General features: G+C 35.1%; 2 protein-coding genes across 2 annotated transcripts; both read right to left on the reverse strand.

Moving 5' to 3' along the window:
* Nucleotides 1–8,029: 8,029 nt before the first annotated feature.
* LOC149709129 (glycolipid beta-1,4-mannosyltransferase egh-like) lies at nt 8,030–9,700 on the reverse strand. Its single transcript, XM_089863914.1, has 3 exons — nt 9,661–9,700; nt 8,953–9,198; nt 8,030–8,892 (listed from the first exon to the last, which is right to left on the reverse strand). Exons 1-3 carry the CDS (start codon nt 9,698–9,700, stop codon nt 8,030–8,032), a joined length of 1,149 nt encoding a protein of 382 aa, XP_089720040.1.
* A 631-nt stretch (nt 9,701–10,331) lies between these two features.
* Nucleotides 10,332–12,500, reverse strand: LOC149709130 (glycolipid beta-1,4-mannosyltransferase egh-like). The gene is made up of 3 exons (XM_089863237.1): nt 12,411–12,500; nt 11,873–12,344; nt 10,332–11,391 (listed from the first exon to the last, which is right to left on the reverse strand). The coding sequence occupies exons 2-3, from the start codon at nt 12,342–12,344 to the stop codon at nt 10,529–10,531; spliced, it is 1,335 nt and encodes a 444-aa protein (XP_089719363.1). The 5' UTR covers nt 12,411–12,500; the 3' UTR covers nt 10,332–10,528.
* Between the last annotated feature and the right edge of the window lie 262 nt (nt 12,501–12,762).

The raw sequence follows: 12,762 nt of genomic DNA on the forward strand, positions 1-12,762 counted from the left end.
CAAAATTCACGGTTCAGAATTCAGCATTTCAGCAAAATAGTCAAAAAAGTTCAGACGGTCTCTATCTTACATTAATTTCAAAATTCACGGTTCAGAATTCAGCATTTCAGCAAAATAGTCAAAAAAGTTCAGACGGTCTCTATCATACATTAATTTCGGTTCAGAATTCGGCATTTCAGCAAAATAGTCAAAAGGGTTCAGACGGTCTCTATCTTACATTAATTTCAAAATTCACGGTTCAGAATTCAGCATTTCAGCAAAATAGTCAAAAAGTTAAGACGGTCTCTATCTAACATTAATTTCGGTTCAGAATTCGGCATTTCAGCAAAATAGTCAAAAAAGTTCAGACGGTCTCTATCATACATTAATTTCGGTTCAGAATTCGGCATTTCAGCAAAATAGTCAAAAAAGTTCAGACGGTCTCTATCTTACATTAATTTCAAATTTCACGGTTCAGAATTCAGCATTTCAGCAAAATAGTCAAAAAAGTTCAGACGGTCTCTATCTTACATTAATTTCAAAATTCACGGTTCAGAATTCAGCATTTCAGCAAAATAGTCAAAAAAGTTCAGACGGTCTCTATCATACATTAATTTCGGTTCAGAATTCGGCATTTCAGCAAAATAGTCAAAAAAGTTCAGACGGTCTCTATCTTACATTAATTTCAAATTTCACGGTTCAGAATTCAGCATTTCAGCAAAATAGTCAAAAAAGTTCAGACGGTCTCTATCTTACATTAATTTCAAAATTCACGGTTCAGAATTCAGCATTTCAGCAAAATAGTCAAAAAAGTTCAGACGGTCTCTATCTAACATTAATTTCGGTTCAGAATTCGGCATTTCAGCAAAATAGTCAAAAAAGTTCATACGGTCTCTATCTTACATTAATTTCGGTTCAGAATTCGGCATTTCAGCAAAATAGTCAAAAACGTTCAGACGGTCTCTATCTTACATTAATTTCGGTTCAGATTTCGGCATTTCAGCTAAATAGTCAAAAAAGTTCAGACGGTCTCTATCTTACATTAATTTCGGTTCAGAATTCGGCATTTCAGCAAAATAGTCAAAAAAGTTCAGACGGTCTCTATCTTACATTTATTTCGGTTCAGAATTCGGCATTTCAGCAAAATAGTCAAAAACGTTCAGACGGTCTCTATCTTACATTAATTTCGGTTCAGATTTCGGCATTTCAGCTAAATAGTCAAAAAAGTTCAGACGGTCTCTATCTTACATTAATTTCGGTTCAGAATTCGGCATTTCAGCAAAATAGTCAAAAAAGTTCAGACGGTCTCTATCTTACATTAATTTCAAAATTTACGGTTCAGAATTCGGCATTTCAGCAAAATAGTCAAAAAAGTTCAGACGGTCTCTATCTTACATTAATTTCAAAATTCACGGTTCAGAATTCAGCATTTCAGCAAAATAGTCAAAAAAGTTCAGACGGTCTCTATCTAACATTAATTTCGGTTCAGAATTCGGCATTTCAGCAAAATAGTCAAAAAAGTTCATACGGTCTCTATCTTACATTAATTTCGGTTCAGAATTCGGCATTTCAGCAAAATAGTCAAAAACGTTCAGACGGTCTCTATCTTACATTAATTTCGGTTCAGATTTCGGCATTTCAGCTAAATAGTCAAAAAAGTTCAGACGGTCTCTATCTTACATTAATTTCGGTTCAGAATTCGGCATTTCAGCAAAATAGTCAAAAAAGTTCAGACGGTCTCTATCTTACATTAATTTCGGTTCAGAATTCGGCATTTCAGCAAAATAGTCAAAAAAGTTCAGACGGTCTCTATCTTACATTAATTTCGGTTCAGAATTCGGCATTTCAGCAAAATAGTCAAAAAAGTTCAGACGGTCTCTATCTTACATTAATTTCAAAATTCACGGTTCAGAATTCAGCATTTCAGCAAAATAGTCAAAAAAGTTCAGACGGTCTCTATCTTACATTAATTTCGGTTCAGAATTCGGCATTTCAGCAAAATAGTCAAAAAAGTTCAGACGGTCTCTATCTTACATTAATTTCGGTTCAGAATTCGGCATTTCAGCAAAATAGTCAAAAAAGTTCAGACGGTCTCTATCTTACATTAATTTCAAAATTCACGGTTCAGAATTAAGCATTTCAGCAAAATAGTCAAAAAAGTTCAGACGGTCTCTATCTTACATTAATTTCAAAATTCACGGTTCAGAATTCAGCATTTCAGCAAAATAGTCAAAAAAGTTCAGACGGTCTCTATCTTACATTAATTTCAAAATTCACTGTTCAGAATTTAGCATTTCAGCAAAATAGTCAAAAAAGTTCAGACGGTCTCTATCTTACATTAATTTCGGTTCAGAATTCGGCATTTCAGCAAAATAGTCAAAAAAGTTCAGACGGTCTCTATCTTACATTAATTTCGGTTCAGAATTCGGCATTTCAGCAAAATAGTCAAAAAAGTTCAGACGGTCTCTATCTTACATTAATTTCGGTTCAGAATTCGGCATTTCAGCAAAATAGTCAAAAAAGTTCAGACGGTCTCTATCTTACATTAATTTCGGTTCAGAATTCGGCATTTCAGCAAAATAGTCAAAAAAGTTCAGACGGTCTCTATCTTACATTAATTTCGGTTCAGAATTCGGCATTTCAGCAAAATAGTCAAAAAAGTTCAGACGGTCTCTATCTTACATTAATTTCAAAATTCACGGTTCAGAATTCAGCATTTCAGCAAAATAGTCAAAAAAGTTCAGACGGTCTCTATCTTACATTAATTTCGGTTCAGAATTCGGCATTTCAGCAAAATAGTCAAAAAAGTTCAGACGGTCTCTATCTTACATTAATTTCGGTTCAGAATTCGGCATTTCAGCAAAATAGTCAAAAAAGTTCAGACGGTCTCTATCTTACATTAATTTCAAAATTCACGGTTCAGAATTCAGCATTTCAGCAAAATAGTCAAAAAAGTTCAGACGGTCTCTATCTTACATTAATTTCAAAATTCACGGTTCAGAATTCAGCATTTCAGCAAAATAGTCAAAAAAATTCAGACGGTCTCTATCTTACATTAATTTCAAAATTCACTGTTCAGAATTTAGCATTTCAGCAAAATAGTCAAAAAAGTTCAGACGGTCTCTATCTTACATTAATTTCGGTTCAGAATTCGGCATTTCAGCAAAATAGTCAAAAAAGTTCAGACGGTCTCTATCTTACATTAATTTCGGTTCAGAATTCGGCATTTCAGCAAAATAGTCAAAAAAGTTCAGACGGTCTCTATCTTACATTAATTTCGGTTCAGAATTCGGCATTTCAGCAAAATAGTCAAAAAAGTTCAGACGGTCTCTATCTTACATTAATTTCGGTTCAGAATTCGGCATTTCAGCAAAATAGTCAAAAAAGTTCAGACGGTCTCTATCTTACATTAATTTCGGTTCAGATTTCGGCATTTCAGCAAAATAGTCAAAAAAGTTCAGACGGTCTCTATCTTACATTAATTTCAAAATTCACGGTTCAGAATTCAGCATTTCAGCAAAATAGTCAAAAAAGTTCAGACGGTCTCTGTCTTACATTAATTTCAAAGTTAGCGGTTCAGAATTCAGCATTTCAGCAAAATAGTCAAAAAAGTTCAGACGGTCTCTATCTTACATTAATTTCAAAGTTCACGGTTCAGAGTTCAGCATTTCAGCAAAATAGTCAAAAAGGTTCAGACGGTCCCTTACTTTTATTTCAATGTTCAGTGTTCAGAATTCGGCATTTCAGCAAAATAGTCAAAAAGGTTCAGACAGTTTACGGTTTGGTAGGATGGGAGAATTTTATAGTAGGAATTCTACTATTTTCAGCAGTTCAGACGTTCAGACATTCAGCAGATTAGTCGGTCCCTACTAAACTGCTTAACCGTAACTTTATTATTTAAAAAAAATTACTTAAAAACTTACTCTGCTGTGCAGTAAAAAATCTGCAGGATTGATAAAATGAAGATTATCCAGATAAAGGACATCTCGCCAATTTTTTTCCCGTTCATTACGATGCTGTCAATTCTCGGAAGACTTCGAATTGACCTTCGTCGGGCTTTTAAGTTCTCGCGCTAGCACTTAGCGTGTTACGGAAAAACCACCGCACCGTGTATTTGACAAGGTTGATCAAACACATTAATGACTTTACTGTTAAATCGAATTTATATAAACTTAGGACTACCAACGAATTTAGCGATCATATTTTTTGTATTTGCTCACAGAATGCTATTTTTAAGCCTTTTTTATTTAAAGGAAACGTTCGTTGCTCTAAAGTCATTATGGACTGCTGTTCAAGTATAGGCGGAATAGTTAGATATGTATGTGCGTGTGTAAATGGCTAATTAGAGGTATTTTGTGATACTGGCACTGCTATAACACGATTCTTACGATCATGGTTAATAGACAATACCTTAAAAAATATTGGTTTACACCAACACGAATCAGGCAAACATTAGGGACAATCATGAAAAATAACTTTTTTTGGAACCTTTCGGTAAGTGAAGAAAAATACGAACTTTTAGGAACAGTATTTTGGTATATTAATCGCAACTTTTTTGGAACCTTTTTAGTATATCAGGAAAACCGAAACTTTTGTGGAACCTGTTTGGTAAATCGAAAAATGTTTTGGAATATCAAGAAAAATAGTAATTTTTAAAATTACGAAAACTCGCAATATTATTGGAAAAATAAACCTGGAAGAATTGTAACATTTTTGAAAAAATAAATCAGGAAGGATCCCAACATTTTTGGAAAGATAAATCAGAAAGAATCACAACATTTTTGGAAAAAGTAAATCAGAAAGAATCGCAACATTTTTGGAAAAAGTAAATCGGAAAGGATGGCAACATTTTTGGAAAAAGTAAATCGGAAAGGATGGCAACATTTTTGGAAAAAGTAAATCGGAAAGGATGGCAACATTTTTGGAAAAAGTAAATCAGGAAGGATGGCAAAATCTTTGGAAAAAGAAATCAGGAAGAATCGCAAGAATTTTGGATAATTAAATCAGGAAGAATCGCGACATTTTAGGGAAAATAAATCAGGAAGAATCGCGACATTTTAGGGAAAATAAATCAGGAAGAATCGCGACATTTTAGGGAAAATAAATCAGAAAGAATCGCGACATTTTAGGGAAAATAAATCAGGAAGAATCGCGATATTTTAGGGAAAATAAATCAGGAAGAATCGCGATATTTTAGGGAAATAAATCAGGAAGAATCGCGACATTTTAGGGAAAATAAATCAGGAAGAATCGCGACATTTTAGGGAAAATAAATCAGGAAGAATCGCGACATTTTAGGGAAAATAAATCAGAAAGAATCGCGACATTTTAGGGAAAATAAATCAGGAAGAATCGCGATATTTTAGGGAAAATAAATCAGGAAGAATCGCGATATTTTAGGGAAAATAAATCAGGAAGAATCGGTACATTTTAGGGAAAATAAATCAGAAAGAATCGCGACATTTTAGGGAAAATAAATCAGGATGAATCGCGACATTTTAGGGAAAATAAATCAGGATGAATCGCGACATTTTAGGGAAAATAAATCAGGATGAATCGCGACATTTTAGGGAAAATAAATCAGGAAGAATCGCAACATTTTTGGAAAGAGAAATAAAAACATCAGGAAAGTCTGGAAAATATATTATTATTGTTTCGTATCCTCAGTTAAAATATGTTCAGCCCTAGTACAACCAACTGTGCAAGCTTATAGTCACCCCCTTAATTCAGTATTAGAATAGAATCAGTCATGGCATAGGTTCCTCAATTTGTAATGCCTCATCTCTTAATAAATTAAGTTTGTTTTAAGTTGTTCATCATTATTATAAAGATTGGATTTGTTTCAATGTAAAATTACACACATCGAAAAGTTCTAAGGAAAGATAGGAACTGTCAGGGATATCGGCTTAGAAAATTTCCTATGAACCCTGAATAAGATCCCAAGGCTAGAAAGTAAAAACTCTCTATAATACTGAAGTAATGTTTAAATAGTTTTCACTAAATTGACAAGAGGAACACTGTTTCTAAGCTTAACCTTGAAGTAGAAATATTTGCTTGCTTAAACTCTGAAAATGGTATGGTACCTCTCCGAGTGACGTATAACACGGAGAGTATCTGTTTTGTCCTTGTCTGTTTGCGTGTCTGTTACCTCTGTCGAATTTTGGACGATTAATGAAGATTGAATATGAAATGGAAGGTTAATAATATCAGAGTAGAGAACTCGATTTAGGAGTGAGGACCATGGTGAAATCAGAATTATCCACTAAAGGTATTGTCGTTTTGAAACATTACAAATAAACTTTTCTTAGCTAAATATTTCAGAACGTCCACAACGTTTCATAACCTTACTATCTATAGATTATAATGAATAAAGATGTGTCGAATCATTAAAGTAACGCTCAGCCTAGATCAAATAAATCTGGAATTAAAAGCCCAAACCGTGGAATGTTGAAACAAAATGGAATTTAATTCCACAGCAACAACCACTACCAACGAGATACACAAGGCCCATGCGGGCGCCAATTTTTTTATTATTTTCCGGACCTTTTTAATCGCCACGATTCTCCGCTAGAGGCGCATTTAAGTCTAAAAAAATTACGTAAACCTCACGTGAGCTGCCTGCTCTATGTTTCGAACCTCGAGCAAAGGAGCGCGCGGCGGGATTTCATGTGAATTAAGCCTAATTAGTAAGTGTATTAAAGAGACTAAGAAGCGCCATCTGTCAACCACACAAGTCAAATATATATATGGGTGAGGGACCCCCTTCGAAGCGAGCGTGCATGGGCCTTGTATATCTCGTTGGTAGTGCAACAACATATAGCGTACAGAATGCTATTACAATCAATATTATTTGATAAGTGAAATTTCTTTGCAACTTCGAAATGCACGTACTTTCGTCGAAAATATGTTAAACAATGGGCTATACACTGTTGAAAATGTCACAAAAACCAAATTCACAAAGAAAGAATAGACAAATGTTTTCCATCGAATTTACTAGCATAAAATTCGAAAAAAAGTTACATCCAATCAAAAAACCATCTTAATACATTGAAGCCGTCATCAGGCTACCGCTCCCTTACAATATGTGAAACCTGGATGTCCAAAAACCTTTAGGCAGATAAAATTGTCCAAATAACTTATAATATACAATGTATTTATTTTCCCTTCAATATTATAAACCAGGCTTCGGACATAAACCGCAAAATAATCTATATCTATATAAATCAAAGTCCTGACTGACTGACTGACAGACTGACTGATAATCAACGCCCAGCCCAAACCGCTTGCCCTAGAAGGCTGAAAACTTGCAGGAACGTTACTCATAAGTAGTAGGCGCGTACTAAGAAAGATTTTTCCAATCCGCCGCCATCTTAAAAAATGGCGCCCAGAAATGTAAAACATATTCTCTATGCAATTAAGTACGCGAGTTTCAACCGATTTCACAAATATTTAGTACACTGGTTTGCTTTAACCTTAAGACGGGCTGAATGGGCTTTCGGGTTCGATATTTCGCCATCTTTTAAAATGGCGCCCAGAAATGTAAGAAAATATTCTCTATGCAGTAAAGTCCGCACGTTTCAACCGATTTCACAAATATTTAGTACAATGGTTTGCTTTAACCTTAAGACGGGCTGAAAGGTCTTTCGGGTTCGATTTTTCGCCATCTTTTAAAATGGCGCCCTGAAATGTAAGAAAATATTCTCTATGCAATTAAGTACGCGCGTTTCAACCGATTTCACAAATATTTAGTACAATGGTTTCCTTTAACCTATAGACGGGCTGAATGGTATTTTGGGTTCGATTTGTTGCCATCTTTTTAAATGGCGGCCAAAAACTTAAAAACCCTTCTTTCTGGAATAATGTCCGCGTGAAAAGTAATAAAAAATATCCCGACGGGCTGACGGACTGTGCCGAGTGCCTTCGCTCCTAGGGTGCTACAAAAATATTAGTCATCAGTAAAATCTACACATTCTTTATATCATTTTAGATGGAAGTTCTTATTACACGCGAGCGACGCCGCGGGTAACGGCTAGTAATTGATAATTCCTCATTATTCACATTTTTTAGTAACTGTGAAACACAATTTTTTGTGAAAAAACGATACGCAATGCGCAATTGTCAACACCACGTTGTAGAAAAACGCCCCTATAACTAAATTAACAGCAAAGAAAATGACTATTTTACCCATTGAAAAGTCGTTGTACTTCTGATACAAGTGAAATATGCCGACATAAATATCGTGAGCTATAATCAGACCCATTAAAGTAAAAAATATTCCGCTTTGAAATTCAAAATCCGCAAACAAAGTAATCAATAATGATATCAGATAAAGCAAGTGCCCTTGCAGTAAGGTGCGACTAAATTGATACATTACCCAATATTTACCACTAATAATTTCATTCTCGCCCAAAGCATTGAACCCCATAGATCCTCTGACCATTTGATTATAAAAATCTTTCACATTTAGGGTTCCTTGTTCTAGAATGTAACCTTGGACGAAACCTTTTCGATAACCCTTAATGTGGGCGTTATAAGAAAAATATACGAATTCGACAATGGAAGAAGAGGGTCCTCCGTCGAAGGAAATTTCTTTTTCGACGCGATTGTTACAAACAATAAAGGAGCCCTTCGACGACGAAGGAAGCTTGTTTAAAGCACGAGTAGAGAATTTTGAGAGTCCTTTATCCCAAATGACCCGATTGGCTACGAGCATTTGTGTGAAGATTCCAGTTAAGTTGTCTGGATCGAACTTTAAGGCCCCTGCTCCTACGTAATATTTTCCTTCGTGTATGAAATTGACAATTCCTTTAACAGCTCCGGTAGTTAATACACTGTCCTCATCCAAGTGGACAATCCAGTCTTCGTCGCAAAGACAACTGATCCCTTCTTCTAGGCAGTACTGAAGATTCCGACCTAGAGATTAAATTAGTATTTTTATATCTTTTTTGAGCAACCAAAAATAGTTTTACGTACCTTTGAACATTGTTCCGTTTTTCGTTCTGTAAGATTGTGGAACAACAATTTGTACTACGTCTGAGGGTAAATCCATGGCTTTCTCCGTTACTATCTCAATTACAAATTTCTTCAACCCTATGTTGGAGAAAATGGATTTCATCAAGATGGCATTTTTAGTAATTAATTTCGGATAATCGCCACGTGTCACGACTCTAATTGAAATACGCGGTAATTTTGATAAATCGGCCTTCATTTCAACTGGTCCTGGGAAACATTCGTAAAATATTAGACCAGCTAAACCATTGGTAACGATATAAAGCCTTTGGAAGACGCCAATGTAGCTTAAAAGCAAACAGTAGATGTAATTTGAAGAAAGTTTCGAAGTCAATATTCCAGAAAAATTGTTCTTGAAGAAGAAAATAGACTTCACGGATAGATAACAAAGAGTCAATAGGACTATGCAATGCAATAGGTGTCTCAAAGAATACATCTGAAATAAAACAAACCTCAGTTTTGCCATTTTCACGAGTTTAATTTATAATGAAGTAATATTTACGATTATGCAAGTTTGAGTATCACAACTGAGACTTTGGCCACAACGCTTGCCAATCACGAATGTTGCCCTTAACTGAAAAAGAGCGGTTAATTTTCTGTTTTAGTTTACTGTGTATTCGGGGTAGCTTGCAATATAGGTGTGGGTTTAGCTTGTACGGGTTTTACACTGACCTAGTTCAAACGTCGAACAGTTTCCCATTAACCAGGTCATATTGAAAATAAACAGCAACTTCTACTCGTATGATATTATTTTAATAATTTGAATCGTTTTTACGTTAAATATTCTTTCACGCATAAATTTTAATCAGAATTTTATATAAGTCATCGATTAGATTTCTTAGTATCTGTGAAATGGCCTAAAGTTAACACCAACGTTGTAGAAAAACGCCTTGGTAACTAAATTTACATGAAAGAAAAGAACAATTTTGCCCCCCATTTAAAAGTGGTCATACTTCTGATACATGCCAAATATTTCGACATAAAAATCGTTAACAATAATCAGGCGAGCTAACATAACATAATACTTTTAAAGAACGGTTTTTTTTCTAAATATTCAAAGAATAATATTAAAAAATAATCTATTATTACAAAATAATTAACATTTGTTTTTCAAATCGAGGACTACTGTGCCGCCATTGTTTTAGTGGTGTTTGCTAAGCCGAACCTCTCTTCAACATCTTCGATATTTGCGTACAATATCATTTGATAGAAATATCCAGATTAGTGAAATTTTTTTAGTAACATTGAAATGTACTTTATTCTAAAAACACGATATTGACATTGTTAACATTACACTGTAGAAAACGTTCCAACAACCAAATTCACAAAGAAGAGAAAGAAAATTTTCACCATTGAATTTACTACCAAAAAGTATTTACAACACTTCATTAATCAATATGTTAAAAATGGTGGTCCAAAAACCTTCAGGCAGATAAAATTAACAAAATATACGTATAATATGCAATGTATTTATTTTCCCTTCAATATTATAAACCTGACTACGGACATAAACCGCCAAATCATAATTAAAGATTCCTGATTAGTTGCATTTCTTAGTAACTGTGAAACACATTTTCTTGTGAAAACACGATGCGCAATGCGCAATTGCCAACACCCCGTTGTAGAAAAAGGCCCCGATAACTAAATTTACAGCGAAAAAAATTACAATTTTCCCCATTGAAAAGTGGTTGTACTTCTGATACAAGTGAAATATGCCGACATAAATATCGTGAGCTATAATCAGACCCATCAAAGTTAAAAATATTCCGCTTTGAAATTGAAAATCCGCAAACAAAGTAATTAATAATGACATTAGATAAAGCAAGTGCCCTTGCAGTATGGTGCAACTAAATTGAAACATTACCCAGTATTTACCACTAATAATTTCATTCTCCCCCAAAGCATTGAACCCCATAGATCCTCTGATCATTTGATTATAAAAATCTTTCACATTTAGGGTTCCTTGTTCTAGAATGTAACCTTCGACGAAACCTTTTCGATAACCCTTAATGTGGGCGTTAAAAGAAAAATAGATGAATTCGACAATGGAAGAAGTGGGTCCTCCGTCGAAAGAAATTTCTTTTTCGACGCGATTGTTACAAACAATAAAGGAGCCCTTCACCGACGAAGGAAGCCTGTTTAAAGCACCAGTTGAGAATTTTAAATGACCTTTATCCCAAATGACCCTATTGGCTACGAGCATTTGCGTCAAGGTTCCCGTCAAGTTGTCCGGATCGTACATTATGGCCCCTGCTCCTACGTAATATTTTCCTTCATGTATGAAATTGACAATTCCTTTGACAGCTTCGGTAGTTAATACACTGTCCTCATCCAAGTGGACAATCCAGTCTTCGTCCGAAAGGCAACTGATCCCTTCTTCTAGGCAATACTGAAGATTCCGACCTATAGATTAAATTTGTTTTTTTTATATTGTTAAAATTACTGTAAAGAATTCGAAAAATCGTTGAATTTTTTCTTTGAATAAGTCAAACTCCCCCCCCCCCAATCATTGACGTAAGCAGCTGATGTAAAACACGTGTAAGAGTAACTCTTTCGTGGTTGTAAAGCGGATCCTTACAGCAGTAATTTCTCTTGTTATTGGTTGTGAGCCATCCCGCTCCGGCGGTTCCCCAGACCCCAATCCCGAGAGTCCTTGACCCCAGCTGCATTTGCTAGAACCGTCGACCCTAGCAATAGCAAAGGGGCTGTGATTGGCCTAATTGTATTACCTGCCGTATTAGGCTGAATAACACAAAAGTAGGAAAATGCCTTAAGAGGAAAGACTTTTTTGTTTACCCCCGGGGTTGTGACGTTAATAACAACTTTTTGTCCGCCGACCGTTTAACAGACCCTTTTATTAGCAACCAAAAATAGACAAGCGAACCTTTGAACATTGTTCCATTTTTTGTTCTGTAAGATTGTGGAACTACAATTTGTACCACATCCGACGGTAAATCCATGGCTTTCTCCGTTACTATCTCAATCACAAAATTCTTCAACCCTATCTCGGAGAAAATGGTTTTCATCAAGTTTGCATTTTTAGTAATTAATTTCGGATAATCGCCGCGTGTCACGATTCTAATTGAAATTCTAGGTATTTTTGATAAATCGGCCTTCATTTTAACTGGTCCTGGGAAACATTCGTAAAATATTAGACCAGCTAAACCACTGGTAACCATGAAAAGCCTATGGAAGACGCCAATGTAGCTCAAAATCAAACAGTAGACGTAGTTTCCAGAAAATTTCAAGGTCAATATTCCAGTAAAATTGTTCTTGAAGAAGAAAATGAACTTCACGGTTAGATAACAATGAGTCAATAAGACTATGCAATGCAATAGGTGTCTCAAAGAATACATCTGCAATGAAAAAAATCTCAGCCTTGACATTTTCGCTAGTTTAAAATATAATAAAATACTATTTACGATTATTCAAGTTTGAGTAACACGATTGAGACTCGCGAATAGCTTGGCCACACTGCTTTCCAATACGAATGCTGTTCCGCTTAACTGAAAAAAAGCGGTTAATTTTTTTAGTCCGTTCTGCATCCGTTGTAAGTTACATTTTGGTGTTAAAGATAACAATCACACGTCTACAATATAGATGTAGGGCTAGCTTTTATTGGTGTTACAAGGTTGAATTGTCGAACAGTTTCCGATTAACCAGGTCGTATTGGAACAACATCTACACGAACGATATATATCTATATCTTTGTAAATCAAAGTCCTGACTGACAGACTGACTGATAATCAACTCCCAGCCCAAACCGCAAGCCCT

This window comes from Phalangium opilio, unplaced genomic scaffold, assembly GCF_054372755.1.
Source record: "Phalangium opilio isolate 3A_F unplaced genomic scaffold, DU_Popi_V2 ptg000013l_1, whole genome shotgun sequence".
In the NCBI taxonomy this organism is placed as follows: domain Eukaryota; kingdom Metazoa; phylum Arthropoda; class Arachnida; order Opiliones; family Phalangiidae; genus Phalangium; species Phalangium opilio.